The 16,718-nt window shown below is 40.3% G+C and overlaps 1 protein-coding gene across 3 annotated transcripts in view; it reads right to left on the bottom strand.

Moving 5' to 3' along the window:
* Positions 1 to 4,022, bottom strand: part of CUL2 (cullin 2) — a 50,144-nt gene extending 46,122 nt beyond the window's left edge. Inside the window, exons 1-2 of one of the 3 annotated variants that reach the window (XM_082047089.1) lie at positions 3,822 to 4,022; positions 355 to 493 (exon numbers count right to left, since the gene is read on the bottom strand). In XM_082047089.1, the coding sequence (XP_081903215.1) occupies positions 355 to 473 (119 nt within the window). In that variant the 5' untranslated portion in view covers positions 474 to 493; positions 3,822 to 4,022. Of the gene's footprint in view, positions 1 to 354; positions 494 to 3,608; positions 3,790 to 3,821 lie in introns of those variants that run through there. The other 2 variants (XM_082047088.1, XM_082047090.1) reach the window with 2 other exon arrangements.
* Positions 4,023 to 16,718: the final 12,696 nt, after the last annotated feature.

Here is a 16,718-nt window from a genome sequence, read left to right on the forward strand (position 1 = left end):
TTCCCCTACTACACACACACTTAACTATACAAGAGCTCATTATCAGAACAGGGGAAAGTCAATGCCTGTACTTTTGTGAACAGCTATAGCATAAGCATAGCATATAGCATAGAGCTACTAAAAGTGAGTAAAACTCAGTCCAGTTCACTTTTTACCATCATGGCGATTTTCACACATAATGTTTCTGCAGAATTTCCCATGCCTTTAAACATATCTGTTAACCCACAGGCTTAATAACATACAACCTCACATCAGGCTTCTGATAAAGACCGCTGAAACTGTTATAACACACGGGCATACTCCATGCTAAACACATCATGCAAACATTAAGTCAAATTTTGACTTAAAGGATACGAGAAGCGATCATTCCACGTTGCTCTTTCAACATAATCCAACATAACAACAGCTTTAATTGTCGTTAGAAGTTTGTTCCATGTTTCATCAAAGTCAACTACTCGTGGTTTCAAGGACATTGTGGGGCTTTAGTGTCAATCTGTAGAAGAATTAAACATCAGACAATATTGCACAATCATTTAAAAATACATTTCCTTTGAATTTTTGAATTTAAACTTTGTACGCTCTTGCACCACCATGATACCGCAACACAAACAACCACCTCCGCTTCCCCACCCTCCAAAACGAAGCTCACAGGTCTTTATTTTTAACAGTATGGAATGGAACATTAATGTTGCATGAATAGCCTATAACAACACCAATTTATCTCACAGCATCATGACTCAAAGTTCATCACCCCACCAAGCCACCCATTTAACAGTGCCCACGTGATGAAAACTTTCCTGTAAATTTTTGCTTGGTCACTTCTATACAAAGACTGTTTCTGCTGTATCTGAAACAATTCTGGGCAGGAACACACTGAACATATTACCAGAGTATTTGAAATTAGTACTGTCAGTTTGTAGCCTATGTTCACCTCATGCTTTCATGAGACATTTTTGGTGTTATACTTAAAAAGCCACAAAACCCGAAAGCTTTGATCAAGATGACAAGAAGAAAACACCTCTAAACACAAAGCATTAGGCAGAGCTTGTGAAGCTTATTGTACTGTACAGCAGGACAAATAGTGAATTCTTTCAAATAAGACATGGTTTGAAAATACAGAAGCCGTGTTAGTCATTTCATATCAAAAATACCAGAAGAGATTTACTGAAAGAAAAACACTAAATTACTGAAATAAAACTAGGAATAAAGTAAAGCAATTTAAAAAAAAAAAAAAAAGTCCTGAGAGACACACAACAGAAAAGGCCTCCCCTTTGTTTCTGTCTGTCTCTGTCCTATGCACCTGATCTAGAAAGGACCTGATGTGTGACACTCCATGTACAAAGTCAGTCTAATTCCTGCTCAGAACCATGACATCATGAGACTAAAACAAAAAGTGGAAAGAATACTTCTACTTTCATTTTGAACAGATGGACAAGTGCCTCTTAAGTTGCCTTCCCAAGTTTTCAAGGTCAGAAGAGGAAAAAAGAAAGCTAGTGACAGACTTTCAGCACGAGAAGTACACCTCTAGAATGGAAAGAATCAAATGTCATGCTAAAATACTATTCAGCAACCAGCTTACTACTTTAGCTGCTATTGGTTCTTAATTTTTCTCAAGCAGATTAGTTTTCTCAAACTGCAGGATATATAGCTTCTCAGTTTAAGAAGAAAAAGAAAAAAAAAAAGATGTACTTTTTGCACCACATGCATGCAAAATGCCACCATAACTAACCAAGCTCCTGAACTGCTGTGCATTCAGCAACCGCAGAGGCTTGTTTTCCTCTACCTGCAACACAACAGTTTCCGTTTAAAATGTAATCAATGTCTGACATAACCCACATTTACTTTGATTTCATAAAGAAACTAAGCAGCAACAAAGTAATATCGAGGAAGTGGTATTATCCTAGGTTTTATTAACAGGAACCTTTTTAAGAACTAAAGCTCAGTAAGTGGTGCATAAATGTTTTCAGACCAGTACAAACATTTAAGTGGTTACATTTGCAACGTGACTATTACCACTTTTGGAGTGAAAAACAAATCTTCAATCTATGTATGTCAGTAGCAGCTTACTACACAGAAAATCAGTGAGAACTGACAAAACAAATAGATACGCATCAAAGAAAGTAAGGTGAAAAACACAGATAGATGTATGTTTCAATGAAACATAAACCTCAGGAGAAGTAAACAATAGTTGAGCTCACTTCCAAAAGGGGGTGAAAAAACAAAACCAAACAAAACCAAAAAACACAAACAAACAAACAAAAAAAGCAGTCTTCTAAAAGCTCCAATATCATTATTCTTCTGGAAAGCACAAGAGTATTTTCAGCTGACCCAAGAAAACATAATCATGGTCCACAAAAATTTTAAGAACCCTACGGAATTCTTGTGGCAATTAAGTTATATTTTGTTGAGTGATATGTTAGAGGTTGCTCTCGCTCAAACAGACTTGGTACCTCCAAGGTAAAAGAACCATTCCTTCACAGATAAGCAAAGCTGAGAGGAAAAACAGGAAAAAATAAGGGCAAAGAATAAGTCCTCTCCACAACACATCACACAGAATCAGTAACACTGTGTTTAGCATCACCAAGACTAAATACTATGTAAAGCACTATGCAGCCATATACTCATCCACATATACCGGGGTTAAATAGTTTAAGACAGAGGTTACTGTTGTTTCGCATCTCTGTATGAATTTAAACCTCCTTCACAGACATGTTACCAAATGCAGTATAACTTTTTCTGCAAGATGCTGGAGTTTGGGGGTTTGCTGTCCCTCTGTCTGCACTACACAAGCTCACCAGTTTAGAGTATTAAATATCTCGTGCAGATGCAAGTAACCTCCATGGTAAAAATTTTAGCAGAGCAGAATATCTGTCCTAAGGTTTATACTATTCAGGGGGTGGGAAACCACAGCTGTTTGACAAACACTAAGGAGCAGATTACTGTTAAAACATATCTACACATAAGAATAATGAAAGAATGTTGCCTCATTCCCTAAAGTGTGCCGCTGTCAAACTGAATGTGTTTGTCCACATAAACAAACGTAGGTTTTTGGCCAGCGTCAAAACGCTCCCCAGTTCCAACCTATTTAACCATCTAGAGAAATAACATCACAAGCTCGCGGTGGGATAACAATAAGGGCAGGGGCATCCGAGTCAAACCTGTAAACAGCGCTGCCTGCCGACACCCCGCTCCCCACAGCCCCTGGGGCAGGAGACGGGGACTCCCCCCTCCCCTCCCCACCAAAACAAAAGCGAAACCGGCTGCGGGCGGGAGCACTGCCGGGCCCAGCCGGGGCAGCCGCACCGCACCCTCCCCTTCGGCCAAGGGCAGGACCCAGCGCAGCCCCCCGCGGGGGGAGGGCGCTGCCACACAAACACAGCCGAGGGAAGAGTGCTCGGGGCGGGCCCGGCAGCCCTCGGAGCCAACGACCCCGCGGGGCGGCGGGCAGGGCCGGCGGGCGCTCCCGCCCGGGCAGGGCCTCCCGCCCCACACGCACCCGGCCCGGCCGCCCACAGCGCGCGGGTCTGAAGCCGCCGCCTCCCCCTGACCCGCGGGGCTCTCTCCCCTCGGCCCCGCGGCACTCCCGGCCGCGCCGGCGCGGGGGTTACCTGGCGGCAAGGGGCCCGAGTCAGCGACGCCCGCCGGCCTCCCTCGCTGCCTGCCCTGCGGCCGCGGTCCCTGCCCCGCTCCGTCCTCACAGCGCTGCCATTACCCAAGCCGCTCGCCCCTCGCGCCCCGCCCCTCCGCCGACGCCGCCACTGCCGGGGACGGGGTGCGGTGCGGCCCCCCGCCCTCCGCGCCGCCGCCTGCCGCTCCCTCACCCGCCGCGCTGCGCGCTCCGCGCCGCCGCCCCCGGGCTGTCCCCGCCGGCGACAAGGTGGGCGGGGGCCGATGGGTCTCGGCGCACCGTCACTTTCCGATCCCACCCCCCCCGCCTGAGGAGAGGGTCTTGGTACAGCCCACTCTACGGCAAGCACGGGCGGCCGCAATTCCCCGCAGCGGGTCGGCGCGGGGCAGTATGGCGCATGTCTCGTTGGGCCCCCGCGCACGCGTTGCTCCTCCGTTGGTGACGGGTCCTCTCCGCGCATGCGCCTCACCGTCCACTCGGGCGGCGGGACCGGGCCACCGAGCAGCCCGAAATGGAGTCGCGGCGGGCGGGTATCGAACCGCCTGGATATAGCAGCCCAGGCCGCCCTTCGGCCCTCTTGGGCGGTTCCGCAGGCGCCGGGGAGGCCAAGCCCTGTGCAGGGTCCCTCCCCCGGGCTCGGGGAGTTTCGGTTCGCTGGGGTTCGCGTGAGGGGATTTCTGTTTCCCCAGAAGATGGAGGCAGCCCCGTGCCCTTCACTCCCCACCACGAATAAACCACTTTCAGCACCTGCTGAAGTGCAAGAAGCCCAATAAAAGTGCCTCTCCTTGGCAGAAAGCAGAAACAAAAGTGTTTAATTCGAACTACATAAAACCAGTGTGGAGACAAAGTAGTTAAAAGTCCTCACGCCCGTGACACTGCACCTGAAGTGTCTTGTTCTAAAAATGTGTGTATGAACCTTAAGTATGAGTACATATTGCTGCCATGAACATACTTGTTAATACTGGCCAGACTTTAGGACCCTCTAATGCCTGCTGCTAAATATAGTTGAGCCAACTCTGTTCCTGTCAAAGCGGAATAGAATCTTACGTTTCATCTTGTAAAACTTAAATTTCAAATTAAATAAGTATTAGGGGCAGGTTTTGCAGAAGTACCTAAGTGACATGGAAAAATTCACTCGAGTGAACGGAATGTCAAGGATACACGTTTCTACAGCATTTCACTGAAAACTAAAAGCATGTTAGTGTGCAAGGTGTTACATAAAAGCCATGCAGAAATGTCTCTGCATCTCCAGAAATGTCTCTGCATCAATATTTATGCCTTATTAAAGCTAAAAAATAGGATCCATTTTGAATATACAGTGTAAGTATCTACAGAGACATGGTTTTCTGGAAAACAGACATTTATTTTGGAAGGCTCTCAATTGTTCAAATTACTCAAAACTCACATAAAAATAATTCATTTTCCTGCTTTCAAATTGAACCCTTGCCCATATCATTTCCAGTGCTTACAACTTTTTCATTAAGCCTTAATCATTTTATCTGATTTTTTTTAAATTAGTCCTTTTAACTCTTCCTAGACGTTTTAAACACCATTTCAACTATTTTCAACTTAAACCCATTTCTTACTAATTTTGCTGGTTTAACTCTTCTGTTTGCTGGGAGGAAGGAGGGATTTAACTGTCAGCGTTTGATTGCTTGAGCTTTTCTGCAAGTGTTACATTGTATCTGTCACAATTTCTTCTTGTACTGAGGGCTCTTTAGTGCTAGCATTAGCAATAAGCTTGTAAGATTAAATTCTTAGAAATTAAGATGCATGCTGGCACAATTAAATTATGCTATTCAGTCATGCTGTGCAAATATATTAATTACACAATATCATATTTGGTATCACAAGTTAGATGGCGTTAGTTAATTAAGTTAGTTAGTTAATGAAAAGTTAAGTTAGTTAGTTAATGAAAAGCATCCTTATCTGTGCACTATCCAAACTTTTTGCAGCACTTATTTTCTAAATTCCTGTTAAATGAGGAAGGATTGTCCTGAGTTAACTGCTGCTAACTGGAAACACAGACACAGGAAGGAAGGTATTTTCAAATCTAATGATTTCGAGTGTTCAGCATGGGAAGATCATGTGCTGATTTTCTAAGATGATTAATATTCACAGTTTCCACAGAGTAAGTTAGGTACCAAATCCTTACCTCTTCTGCAAACTCTGCTCTGGAACACTGCAGATGGGGAACTACAATTAGGGAAACACAACTGAGTGAAGAAAATGAACATTCATTATTACTTCTTATGTGAGGTATTTTAAAATTGTTCTTGGATTTAGATGTATTTAGGAAATAACAATTTCTAAGTCCCAAAACTTTGTAACATGTAGATACCCTTTTCATCAAGTTTCTTTGTCAAGACTGGCCAGAGAATTACCACCTGAACATATTAACACACTGTGGGGTATTGCAGGAGTCTGAGATGACCAAGCTGCGAGCTCGGCTGCCCGCGCTGCTGAAGTCATCCCCTCATTCCCGTAGTGCTGCCTCATCTCCAAAAGAACAGAGGGGATCTCCTACAGTCCATTAAGAAATAGTTTTATTGTATCCGCTCAGAACAAGACTAAAACTTTTGTGCGTGCACCAGTGCTTTACATGAGTGGATACATTATTTAAGCATCAGTGAGTTTAATCCAGTGTTCACTCCACAGTGGGGCTTCTCCTGCTTGCTGAGACCTGTGGGTCGATGGGCTGAATTAAACCCGCTGGGCAAAGCTGCCTCAGGGTGCCAGCTGAGGAAGTTGCCATTTGACAAAGCTTAATTGATTAATGGAGTGTTCAGCATCCTTAGCAATGTCTTGCCACATTTCTTGATGACAGCAAAGGTCCAGACCTGCTTTAAATCCTGCTTAGTCTGGGCTCAGTGTTATCTCTTGGCAGCTGTAGCTAATGGAGTCACAGATGGGTGACACAGATGGAAACTCTGGAAGTTTTCATAGAATGGTGTCCCATCCCACCGGGTGGGATTAGGGATGAATTAACTCTGAACACAACACGTGCCCTGTCTCACCAGGTGAGGTCAGGTGTGAGTTAACTCTGGGTATTTCTGTGTGGTAATGAGAACTGAGTGACAGACAATCACTCAAGAGGTCCAATTCAATTATGAATTTACTAAAAGCACTTTATGGAATACAAACTACAGCAATTAGTGACTTGGCAAAAGTATGTTATTATATCACAAAACTTAACAAGACTTTAGCAGCAGAACTTACAATGATGTTACTTTTATATGTTCAAGAAGGAAAAGAGAGAGAGAGAAGGACAGAGAAAGAGAGAGAAAGATATCGCTGCTCCACAGCTCCATCAGTCCCGCAACATCTTCTGGAGGGGGGTGGATGCATTGAGATTTTGGTACATGCTACTGTCTCATGTCATGCATGAGACTGTTTTATAACCCAGCTTATTTACATGTGAGATAAGAGAGGTCAGTTCGTTTTCTTCCTCTGTTCACTCTTCATGCTAATTAGGAAGACTTTTCTGGAAATGGGTCTGGGGTCTTCAAACTAGGGGAAAGTTCACAGTACTGACCAGAAGTGAGTTGTTTTGCCTGTCAGGGGTAGCTATTGGTTTCTGGTAATTGATTATCTGACAGATGGTTCATCTCTATCATCCCAATTAGGCCATGAGGCCTTAACAGCAACACTGTTAATTGCACAAAACCTTGGGAAAGAAAAGACAAGGTGTCTGCCTCCACAGACATCTATCTTTTCCACCCAAAGTAACAAAAACTAGAAGTTTAAGGCATAACACCATTCTTTGTTTTAATTGGGATGGGGGCAGTGTTTCAAGGTTGTCACAGATGGTCCTATGGAGAAGTCAGCTTCTTCTCAGTAAACTCCTATGGATTCTTTATTGATTCTTGATTACATTAGTAAGCTATACGGGTTAATTTGTAGTATATGCATATGCCACCTTAAAACTTTTCCATACCATGTATATACATGTAGTGTTTCTATGATTACATCTGCTATCAAGTCTGTTCATCATTATAACCAGTATTGTGATATTTCCTGAAATACCCATGTTGTGTATATTCATTTGTTTTCTCTTATCTGATACTTCCGTTTCTCTGTCTGTTTGTATTAACTTGTTTTTATTTCTCTTATATAATAAATTCTTTTGGCAGGAGCTACTTTGTTTATGTTTATGCTGCATCTGACACTTCATCGTTTTGGTCCAAAATTAGGAATCCCACAGGCCCATGATAATACAAACACTATATGAAATATGCCACTGTACAACCTACTGCTTTATTTAGAAGCTGTTTTACAGCCTGCAGTCTGAACTGACAGTAAACAGTCCACATTCCTCACCACCACCATTCCATTCGCAGATGCCTTTCATGTTACTACTTTTTGCCTTCGATTTCAAATCCCATTTTATAATAACAGATCCTTTAGCCTTTTTCATGTAGAAAAATAGAATATTTGCTAAATCCTGAGCAAGTTACCTGCCTCGCCTTCCCTTGCAACCACATTCTTTAGTTTGTGCACAAGGTTTATGCTGGATTATTTATGTTATATTCATATTGTATTACATTTTCGCTAAATGAGTTACTCAGTCTGTGCTATTGGTGCAGATAATATTAAAATAACTTTCAAATTTTTTTTTCTGAAAACAAGATAAAGGAAAGAAGGAATTAACCTATATTTCACTACAGCTATTTTTAATCTAGACTTTTGTTGTGGCTGTCTTTCATGTGGTGACATACAAAATATAAGTTGGACGTACCTTTTGTGATAATAAAAATCCACAGTAATAAAGTATTATTCTCGTAGCTTTCATTTTTTTAAGTTTATGAAGAGTTTTAAAAGTGGGATTATTTTGTCTGCTTAATCCCTTTTAATTCTTGAGAAGAAATGGAAGGCACTGCAATCTTGTCCACTAGATGGCACTGCTGAATACAGGAAAAAAACAGTTCAAGAGTCTAAATTTGCACGACCTACACTAACAAAATCTACATATTTTTATTCATGAAATAGGAAAATAAACAGGAGCTGAGCCCCGCCAAACAACATTTATTAGTTAGCCGTCGACTGCTTAGTTCAACTCCCAGATTTGTTCTGTCCTTCCCCAGGACCTAAGATTGCTTGAAAACAATTCACAATTGTAATTTTTTTCCTTCATTATTAAAAAAGGGGCACCAACTTATTTTGATGTCATTGTAGCTAAGTAGTTGAGCTATCTGTGTGTATGAGCAATTATCTGGGGTAGATTATTTTTCTTTTTTATTTTTATTAAAAAAAAAAAAAAAAAAAAAAGCTAGAAAAAGTTCTGTGACATTGGATGGGTGTACTCTGCAATGGATAAAGACCTGGCTGGAGGGCCGGGCCCAGAGTGTTGTGGTGAATGGAGCCAAATCCAGTGGGCAGCTGGTCACAAGTTGTGTTCCCCAGGGCTCAGTATTGGGGCCAGTTCTCTTTAATCTCTTTATCAATGATCTGGATGCAGGGATTGAGTGCACCCTTAATAAGTTTGCTGATGACACCAAATTGGGCGGGAGTTATCTGCTGGAGGGTAGGGTGGCCATACAGAGGGACCTGGACCAGCTGGATCATTGGGCTGAGGCCAATTGTATGAGGTTTAACAAGGCCAAGTGCCGGGTTCTGGACTTGGGTCACAACAACCCCAGGCAGCTCTACACGTTTGGGGAAGAGTGGCTGGAAAGCTGCCTGGGGAAAAAGGATTTGGGGGTGTTGATTGACAGCAGCTGAATATGAGCAAGCGTGTGCCCGGGTGGCCAAAAAGGCCAACAGCATCCTGGCTTGTATCAGGAACAGTGTGGCCAGCAGGACTAGAGAAGTGATTGTGCCACTGTACTCAGCACTGGTGAGGCCGCACCCCAAATCCTGTGTTCAGTTTTGTGCCCCTCATGACAAGAAAGACATTGAGGTGCTGGAGAGAGTGCAGAGGAGGGTGATGAAGCTGGTGAGGGGTCTGGAGCAGGAGTGTGATGAGGAGCAGCTGAGGGAACTGGGGCTGTTCAGCCTGGAGAAAAGGAGGCTGAAGGGAGACCTTGTCGCTGTCTACAGCTACCTGAAAGGAGGTTGTAGCATGGAGGGGGTTGGTCTCTTCTCCCAAGTAGTAAGTAATAGGACAAGAGGAAATGGCCTCAAGTTGCGCCAGGGGAGGTTTAGATTGGATATTAGAAAAAAATTCTTCACGGGAAGGGTTGTCAGGCATTGGAACAGGCGGCCCAGGGAAGTGGTGGAGTCACCATCCCTGAAGGGGTTTAAAAAGTGTTTAGACAAGGTTCTTAGGGACATGGTTTAGTGCTAGAGTTAGGTTATGGTTGGACTCGATGATCCTGAGGGTCTCTTCCAACTGAAATGATTCTATGATGCTGTGTTCCATTACGAGATAGTTTATCCTTCCTGTTCAGTGAGTGCATCAACTGCAGACAGCTCAGGTACTTACTCGTTACAGGCTAGGTTGAATTAGATATAATTTACTAACAAATAAGTAATCTGGCATTTAAGAGGTTTCCGTGTTCCTATTTATCACATTGCTAATCTAAGCAAACTTGGAAAAAGACGAAAAAAGCTGCTACTGAAGCTCTTTTTCTGACTTGCTGAAAACGGAGGAGTCTTTGGCTAGGTCATTACCTGGCTGCGTTTGAATTAATTATTGGGATTTTGCTTTCAGGGTTTGAATTTGAATAAAAACCTACCCCTGATGTTTACTATAGTAAATAAATTATTGTTTGTAGTTTTCATGCATTAGCTTATACACATAAAATCCCGAAGATATTATGTGTTACCAAAGTGTGGTAACAGAGCTGAGTACACGGAACTCTTAAAACATTATCTATCACCTCTGTTGGCTGTGTTAGGAAAAGGGCAGAGCCACGTGAGGGCACTGCACGCAATGGAAGGAAAGCTGGCAAGTTCCACACTAAGTTATTAAGAATTACATTCGTTTATGCTGTCAATGGTGAGCCAAACAAAACACTACAACCAGGCCAATATTATTCTAAATTCGTCTCCTTTAATTCAGAAATTGTGTAATTACCTTCAGATCATGATCCAACCCCCTGTTTTAGCAGTCTGTTTACTTATTATAGAAGACGCATAGATCATGTGCACTATAGTCAATCATATTAAAAATCTTATTGAAATAATCCTCACGAGGAGATGCTTGTAACACAAAAAGTATTACTTGACAGATACTGCGAGAGGAAGAAGTTTGCTGGTTTTTGTTTGCTAGGCACAATGTGTTGGAGAAAGTAGTCATGTAAATCTTGAGTGGTGCTACCACTGCGCTACAAATTGAAGCCCCAGCCTTCTGCTGTTTGACATCTCTGTGTGGGGAAGGAAAACATTTGAACTCGGTGATTGCACAACCCTTAGTGATGAGGAATCTGAGACAATACAGCTTAGCTTTGACACAAGGTTGGGTTTGCTGAGCTGTCTTTTCCAGAAAATATCATTTGTCATACTAAAGCATCATATAAAGTGTCATACTAAACTCTGATAAATAGGAAATGTCTAGTGCCCATTTCTAAAACATCATTTTCCAAATTAAACCAAACATCATTCCACTGACAGTTTCCTCATTTTTTTGAGAAATGATTTTATAAATATATATATACCTGTCTCTCAAATAGTTCAGTAAAATACATTTTTCATACATAATGGAGACTGAAACCTCCTGTAATGTGCAAAAGTGGCAGATAAATAGAATGAGAAAAAATAAGTAAGCCAGCTGGTAAAATAACATCATCAAGGAGATGGTTTAATTGAGATAGTGTTTGCTGAAGAGATTTCCTCTTCAGGATAAATATGTTGCTTTAGAGACTTTTATGTGTGCTAGAGGTAGATTAAGAACTAACAGCTCTTGACATGAAAGAAATACAAGAGCTCTGTCACATAAACTACACTGTGAATAGCCTGACAATCTCCTGTTACACTGAATATTATTCCACTTAATAATTTTTCACTTATATCTCTTCCTTCTCTTTACAGCTGCCACACACCTCTACTTTGCAACTACTGAACTCCATTTATTCTGTTGCTTTTCATTTTTTTTTCTTCATTCTTGCTCTTCCCTGTCTTTTACAACCATCTACCAGCAACAACAAAAAAATCTGCACACCCATGGAAAACCATCTACAGGTGCTAGAAAATCTAGTTTACAGCCAAACTGTTAACGAAATGCAATTTTTTATTAGTATTTTTCATATTTTCATTGCATATTTTTGAATGAATATGATATCTTTACATGTCTTTGTCTTTTACTGCATTATCTGAATGGTTGATGTCATTCACCTCAGCGTGAGGGTGTTTCCCAGTGTCTGTATCAGTGCCTGCCACACTGTTGCATTGGCTTACCTTGCTTTGCAGGATAAATCTTTTGCAAAGCATGATCATACAATAGCAAATACTTTGTGGTATGCACATTCCTGTGGTACAGTATCTTCCCGCTAAGCTACCTGAGCCGTTTTAAACCTTTCAGGAAGCTTTTCATACATGCAAACTCTGTTTTCTGTGTACTTCTGTTAACACAGGCTGTTCAGAAGATTTTTAATAGTAGAGATTTATGTATTTAATTTTAAATAGAACTCAAGGAGTTGTTTGGAAAGTGAAATCAGTTAATATTCATGTGATAAGTACAAAACAATGTTTTATACAAACCTTATACTTTTTACCAAAGTAGTTCAAAGATCTCTACAAACAGTAACATATTGTAAATGGTTAAGAATACTGTGCAGTACATATTGTGTTCATGTTATAAGGAAATAATTATATAGGGAAAATTCATTATTCAGCAGAGGAAATGAGAAAATATCATGTAATAGATCTCAATTGCCATCATTCATATCTCTTGAACTCATGAGTCAATCCTTTAAACATTTCAGCCACCTTACACTGTTACCTAATCAGAATATTATTTTTCCGCTATAATAATTTCTCTTATAAATGAGTAAGTGACAAATGAATACACAGCAATTCATAGAATGTAAAGTTATTTGTCCAACTATGGGTTTCCCCATTTTTTTCTTCATTCTGGCTCCAGTGTGTGCAGAGACAACAGTGCTGGAGACCTGACCTGGGAATGCTGGGTGAGAAACAGACACTGTGAATCGTGTCAGTTCTCCTTCTCATAAAGCTTTTATTACAAACACTGCACTAAATATCTAATCACACAGTCACAAATCATTGTAGTTGTTTGTGTTGTTGTTCAAGCAGTGATTAATAATGTAGCTGCAGTCTGCCTGCTAGTGTACTCTGTTTGACACGTTTTGGTGCATCAGTAAGTATCCCTCCTTTCCCACCACAGGACATACCACAAAATAGCACATCGCCTGTGATTCCTGTTTAGTACTTATAAAATTAGATTTCTGATTACAAATCCTAAAAGGGTTAAAAACAAACAAAAAACCACCCACAGGCACACACACAAAACCTCACAATCAAAACACATTGAAAAGTTCTATTTCAGACTGGGGTGGAAAAATATTGTAGCATTACTGCAAGTTATTATCCAAAATCAAATCATTACAAACCCAAAATCAAAGTAATTATATTTTTTAAAATGTAATTAGATTAGTACTTGATACTTCTTCTACACTAATAACCTCCAAGCCTTCCAAATAAAGAAATCCTGTTATTGACATGACACAAAACAGTGCAGAGGTCGCTGAAGTGCTGCTAAGCCTCACAGCTGTTAGGCCAGACTCACTAAGCCGTACCTGGGACCCCTCAAGGCTGTCCCTTGCTGTGCTTCTGGCTGCTGCAACCACAGAAGTCAAGGTGGTGCCTCCACACAGCACTAATTTAGTATCAGTTTTCAGAGATTCCAGTGACGGGCAGCAGCAAAAAATAAGAATAAAAGGATCAGTAAATTTGCAAATCATACAGTCACTCAATCTTACTTCCAACTTAATGTAGCTTAGGAAAGGAAACATAACTAAGTACTTCTAATCCTACAGGTGTGTAACATTTTTATAAAATCTATATACATTTGGGAAAAAAACAATTTACAAAGCTTTTGGCTTTTATGATATTGTTCAATATTCACCTTTTTAAGGATGTGTCATTTCTGTTTCTATTTGTAAACCAACTGAAAAGCATATTTTTATTGCATTGCTAGCAGTTTATGAAAAAAGAATAGGTAAAATAAACTATTTGTCTTATATTTGATGTTCATTACTTTATCTTTTATACTCATTACAGTGTACTTCTTGCCTAATCTGTTCTCTGTTTTAGATAGATCAGGATTCTGTTGCAGCATGAGGGCATTGGTTACTTCTGCCTTTCATCACACTTGCACAATAAGTTGTGACAACCATGGCTGTGTGCTGACTGCATTTCCCTCTGACCCCTCCACAAGTTCTCCACTTGTCCTTTTGTTCCTCTGGGGCAATGAAAGGGTCAAGATGGGGTTATTTAATGACCAGTTAAAACTTGAGTGGTCTGCAAAGAGATCTGTGGTGCAATTATTTTATTGTAATTCATTATGACCCATGACAATAACTATAAACATACAATCTTTAAGAAGACAAAGATGTAGACATCAAATATTGGATTGTGTAAGTGAAGAAAACCAGAACACTGTTAGAAAAGCCTAACAGTGACCTTCATTATGTGTTATGTGACAATAGATTTACTGTATGTCTTTTAGCTAAGCATTCAGTGAGAATTATTTCTGGCATAATAAACTACCTATAACATCATTTTCTTTGTATAAATAACATTTAGTGCAATTCAGACGTAATTTGAACAAAGGTTTTACTCTAACCTAGAAGTTATATTTCATAATGTTTAGGATGTGTGGGTGTGGAATGGGCTGAAAAGATATACATGTAACACAGCAAATGGCTCTAGGATGGAAAAAAGGACAACAGAACAAACATTTACATAACAGTGAAGATGGTGACATTGGGGTCATTTCCATAATGCATAATCAAAGCAAAATGATTAAATATCAGTATTTCAAATAGAATGTTAGTCTGTTTTTCCATCAGTCTAACCTCTATTGTTTTAAAATATCTGAATTCTAATTAAAAAGAAATTTACTAACAATATAAGCTGCATACCCTTTTTCTGTCTTGTATCATGCCATGACAATCCATGAACTTTTTTACAAGAGAACTACACAGGTGTTTCCTAAGATTATAAGTGAAATGCATCAAACCATATTGTTTAAAAAAATCCATTTAAAAGATAGCTATGAAGACCCAGTATGTAAACAGTTGTCTGAAGATTACATAGCTGGCATTCACATTGCAGTAATAGGCATTGGTGAAGCAGTTACGTTCTCTGCGAAGAGCATCGCACGTCTTCGGTGTCAGTGCCAATTGAAGTTGCTCCTCCTTCCCCATTGAGGTGTTATTCTTCTCTCTGTGTCATGGTGCAGTGGCCCAGACTTAGGAATTGATCCAGGCTGAAAGTAACTTTCTTGATATACTGTTTCTAAGTCGAATTACTTTCCCAGAGAAGGTTCGGGGCTGCCCCAGCAGTTGTATCAATATAACTGAGGGGCTGGGAATGACATGCCAGAGGCAGCTGGGGGCTATGTAAATCCACATTGCTCTTTAAACTACACCTTCAACTTCTCTTTACAGAGCTTCTGACTTTCTCCACCAAAGAAAAACAAAACAAACAAAACCAAACAAAAATGAAAACAAAACAAAACCCAAAACAATGAAGAAGTAACTGCTACCGAATCATCTGTAGTTCCTTGAATCTTGCAGGACATAGCATCAGGTTGGACACTTCAAGACAGAGAGAAAAGATGACTCAGGTAGTCCTTCCGATGGCAGCAAAGTACCTGGATTTCAAATTTATGTTCAGAACCATCTTATGTAAATTATGACAATCATAAAGGATCATGACCTGTTAGGTCTTATTATTGGTTGCTTTTGTCTTAGCATTTGAAGTTAAATGGGTTCATATTAGGAATTTATACCAATTCAGTTAGAACCATTTCAGTTAAAGTGATGGACTTTTATAGCAAAGGTTGTTTTGGCCTCAGCTAACAAACAGAGCACCCCAACCCTGGCATGGTAAGAATGCGACACCTCCTCGTCATTGCCATCCGCTTCCAGCCCACCAACTTCAGCAAACTGTATCAAGAGCTGGTGCCGGTTACTTATCTTTATATCACTGAGGACTAAATCCCTTTGGCAGTTTGCTCAGTCCTCGCATACTCTTAAGTTATCAGAGGGAAGAGGTATAAATAGTAATAAATTTGTAGTTAAACATTTCAAAGCTGCTTATGACTTACTTGAAAACTAATTAAAATAACTGTTTTTCCAAATCCACACTGCAAGACTTCCATGGAAATTCTCAGCTTGTTTATGAATAACTCACTCCAGTGGTTTCCATTATTTAACACATTCATTCAAAATTTCTTCCTGTTTGTAATCAGACTTCTACCTTCAAATGCATTTTTGAGAAGCTACTAGCATCACTAAAGCTACTTTTGACTTTTTGAGTATACTAAGCAAAGACAGAATTTCTTCCAAAGACTTTAGCAGTTAATTCTCAGTAGTTTTACACTTGCCTGCTCATTTGATTATCTTACTATTCTATCAAATATTTTCTAATTGACCAGCAGTTTTCTAGTAAAGCACAGCTTTTGCTGAATGGGTGTAACTATTTTGTACCTAATGGGTCAGCTGTCAAGCCAGGTTATTAATTGTAGGAAGAGAAACTCGTATTTAAAAACCTGAAAAGACACATAGAATATATACAATGAACAAAAGGAGGGAGACAGAACTCAAAACAGGAAAGGGGTGTTGTTCAGTATTTCAACGAAGTAAATATAGAATGAAAACTGAAAATTTGCATAAGCAATAGGGGCATTACAAATTTTGTATTCTTTGCACTAAATTGATTTTGATAGCTGTGTTAACTTCTGTAAGGCAGAATAACAAAATTAAACACTTGAAAGCAAAACCCTTTGCAGATAAATAGTATTCATCTTTTACAAAAATCAAAGATAGGAGTCATTTAGCTTTTTTTTTTTTTTTTTTTTTTAAACACAGGAAATCAATATCTAGGTTCTCTTCATGCCATGAATAAGACTGAATATTTGACCTCTACAGACATGTTACCACATCCTCCCATTCTTCTGTCA

This window comes from Streptopelia decaocto (assembly GCF_964273445.1).
Source record: "Streptopelia decaocto genome assembly, chromosome: 2".
Taxonomy (NCBI): Eukaryota; Metazoa; Chordata; class Aves; order Columbiformes; family Columbidae; genus Streptopelia; species Streptopelia decaocto.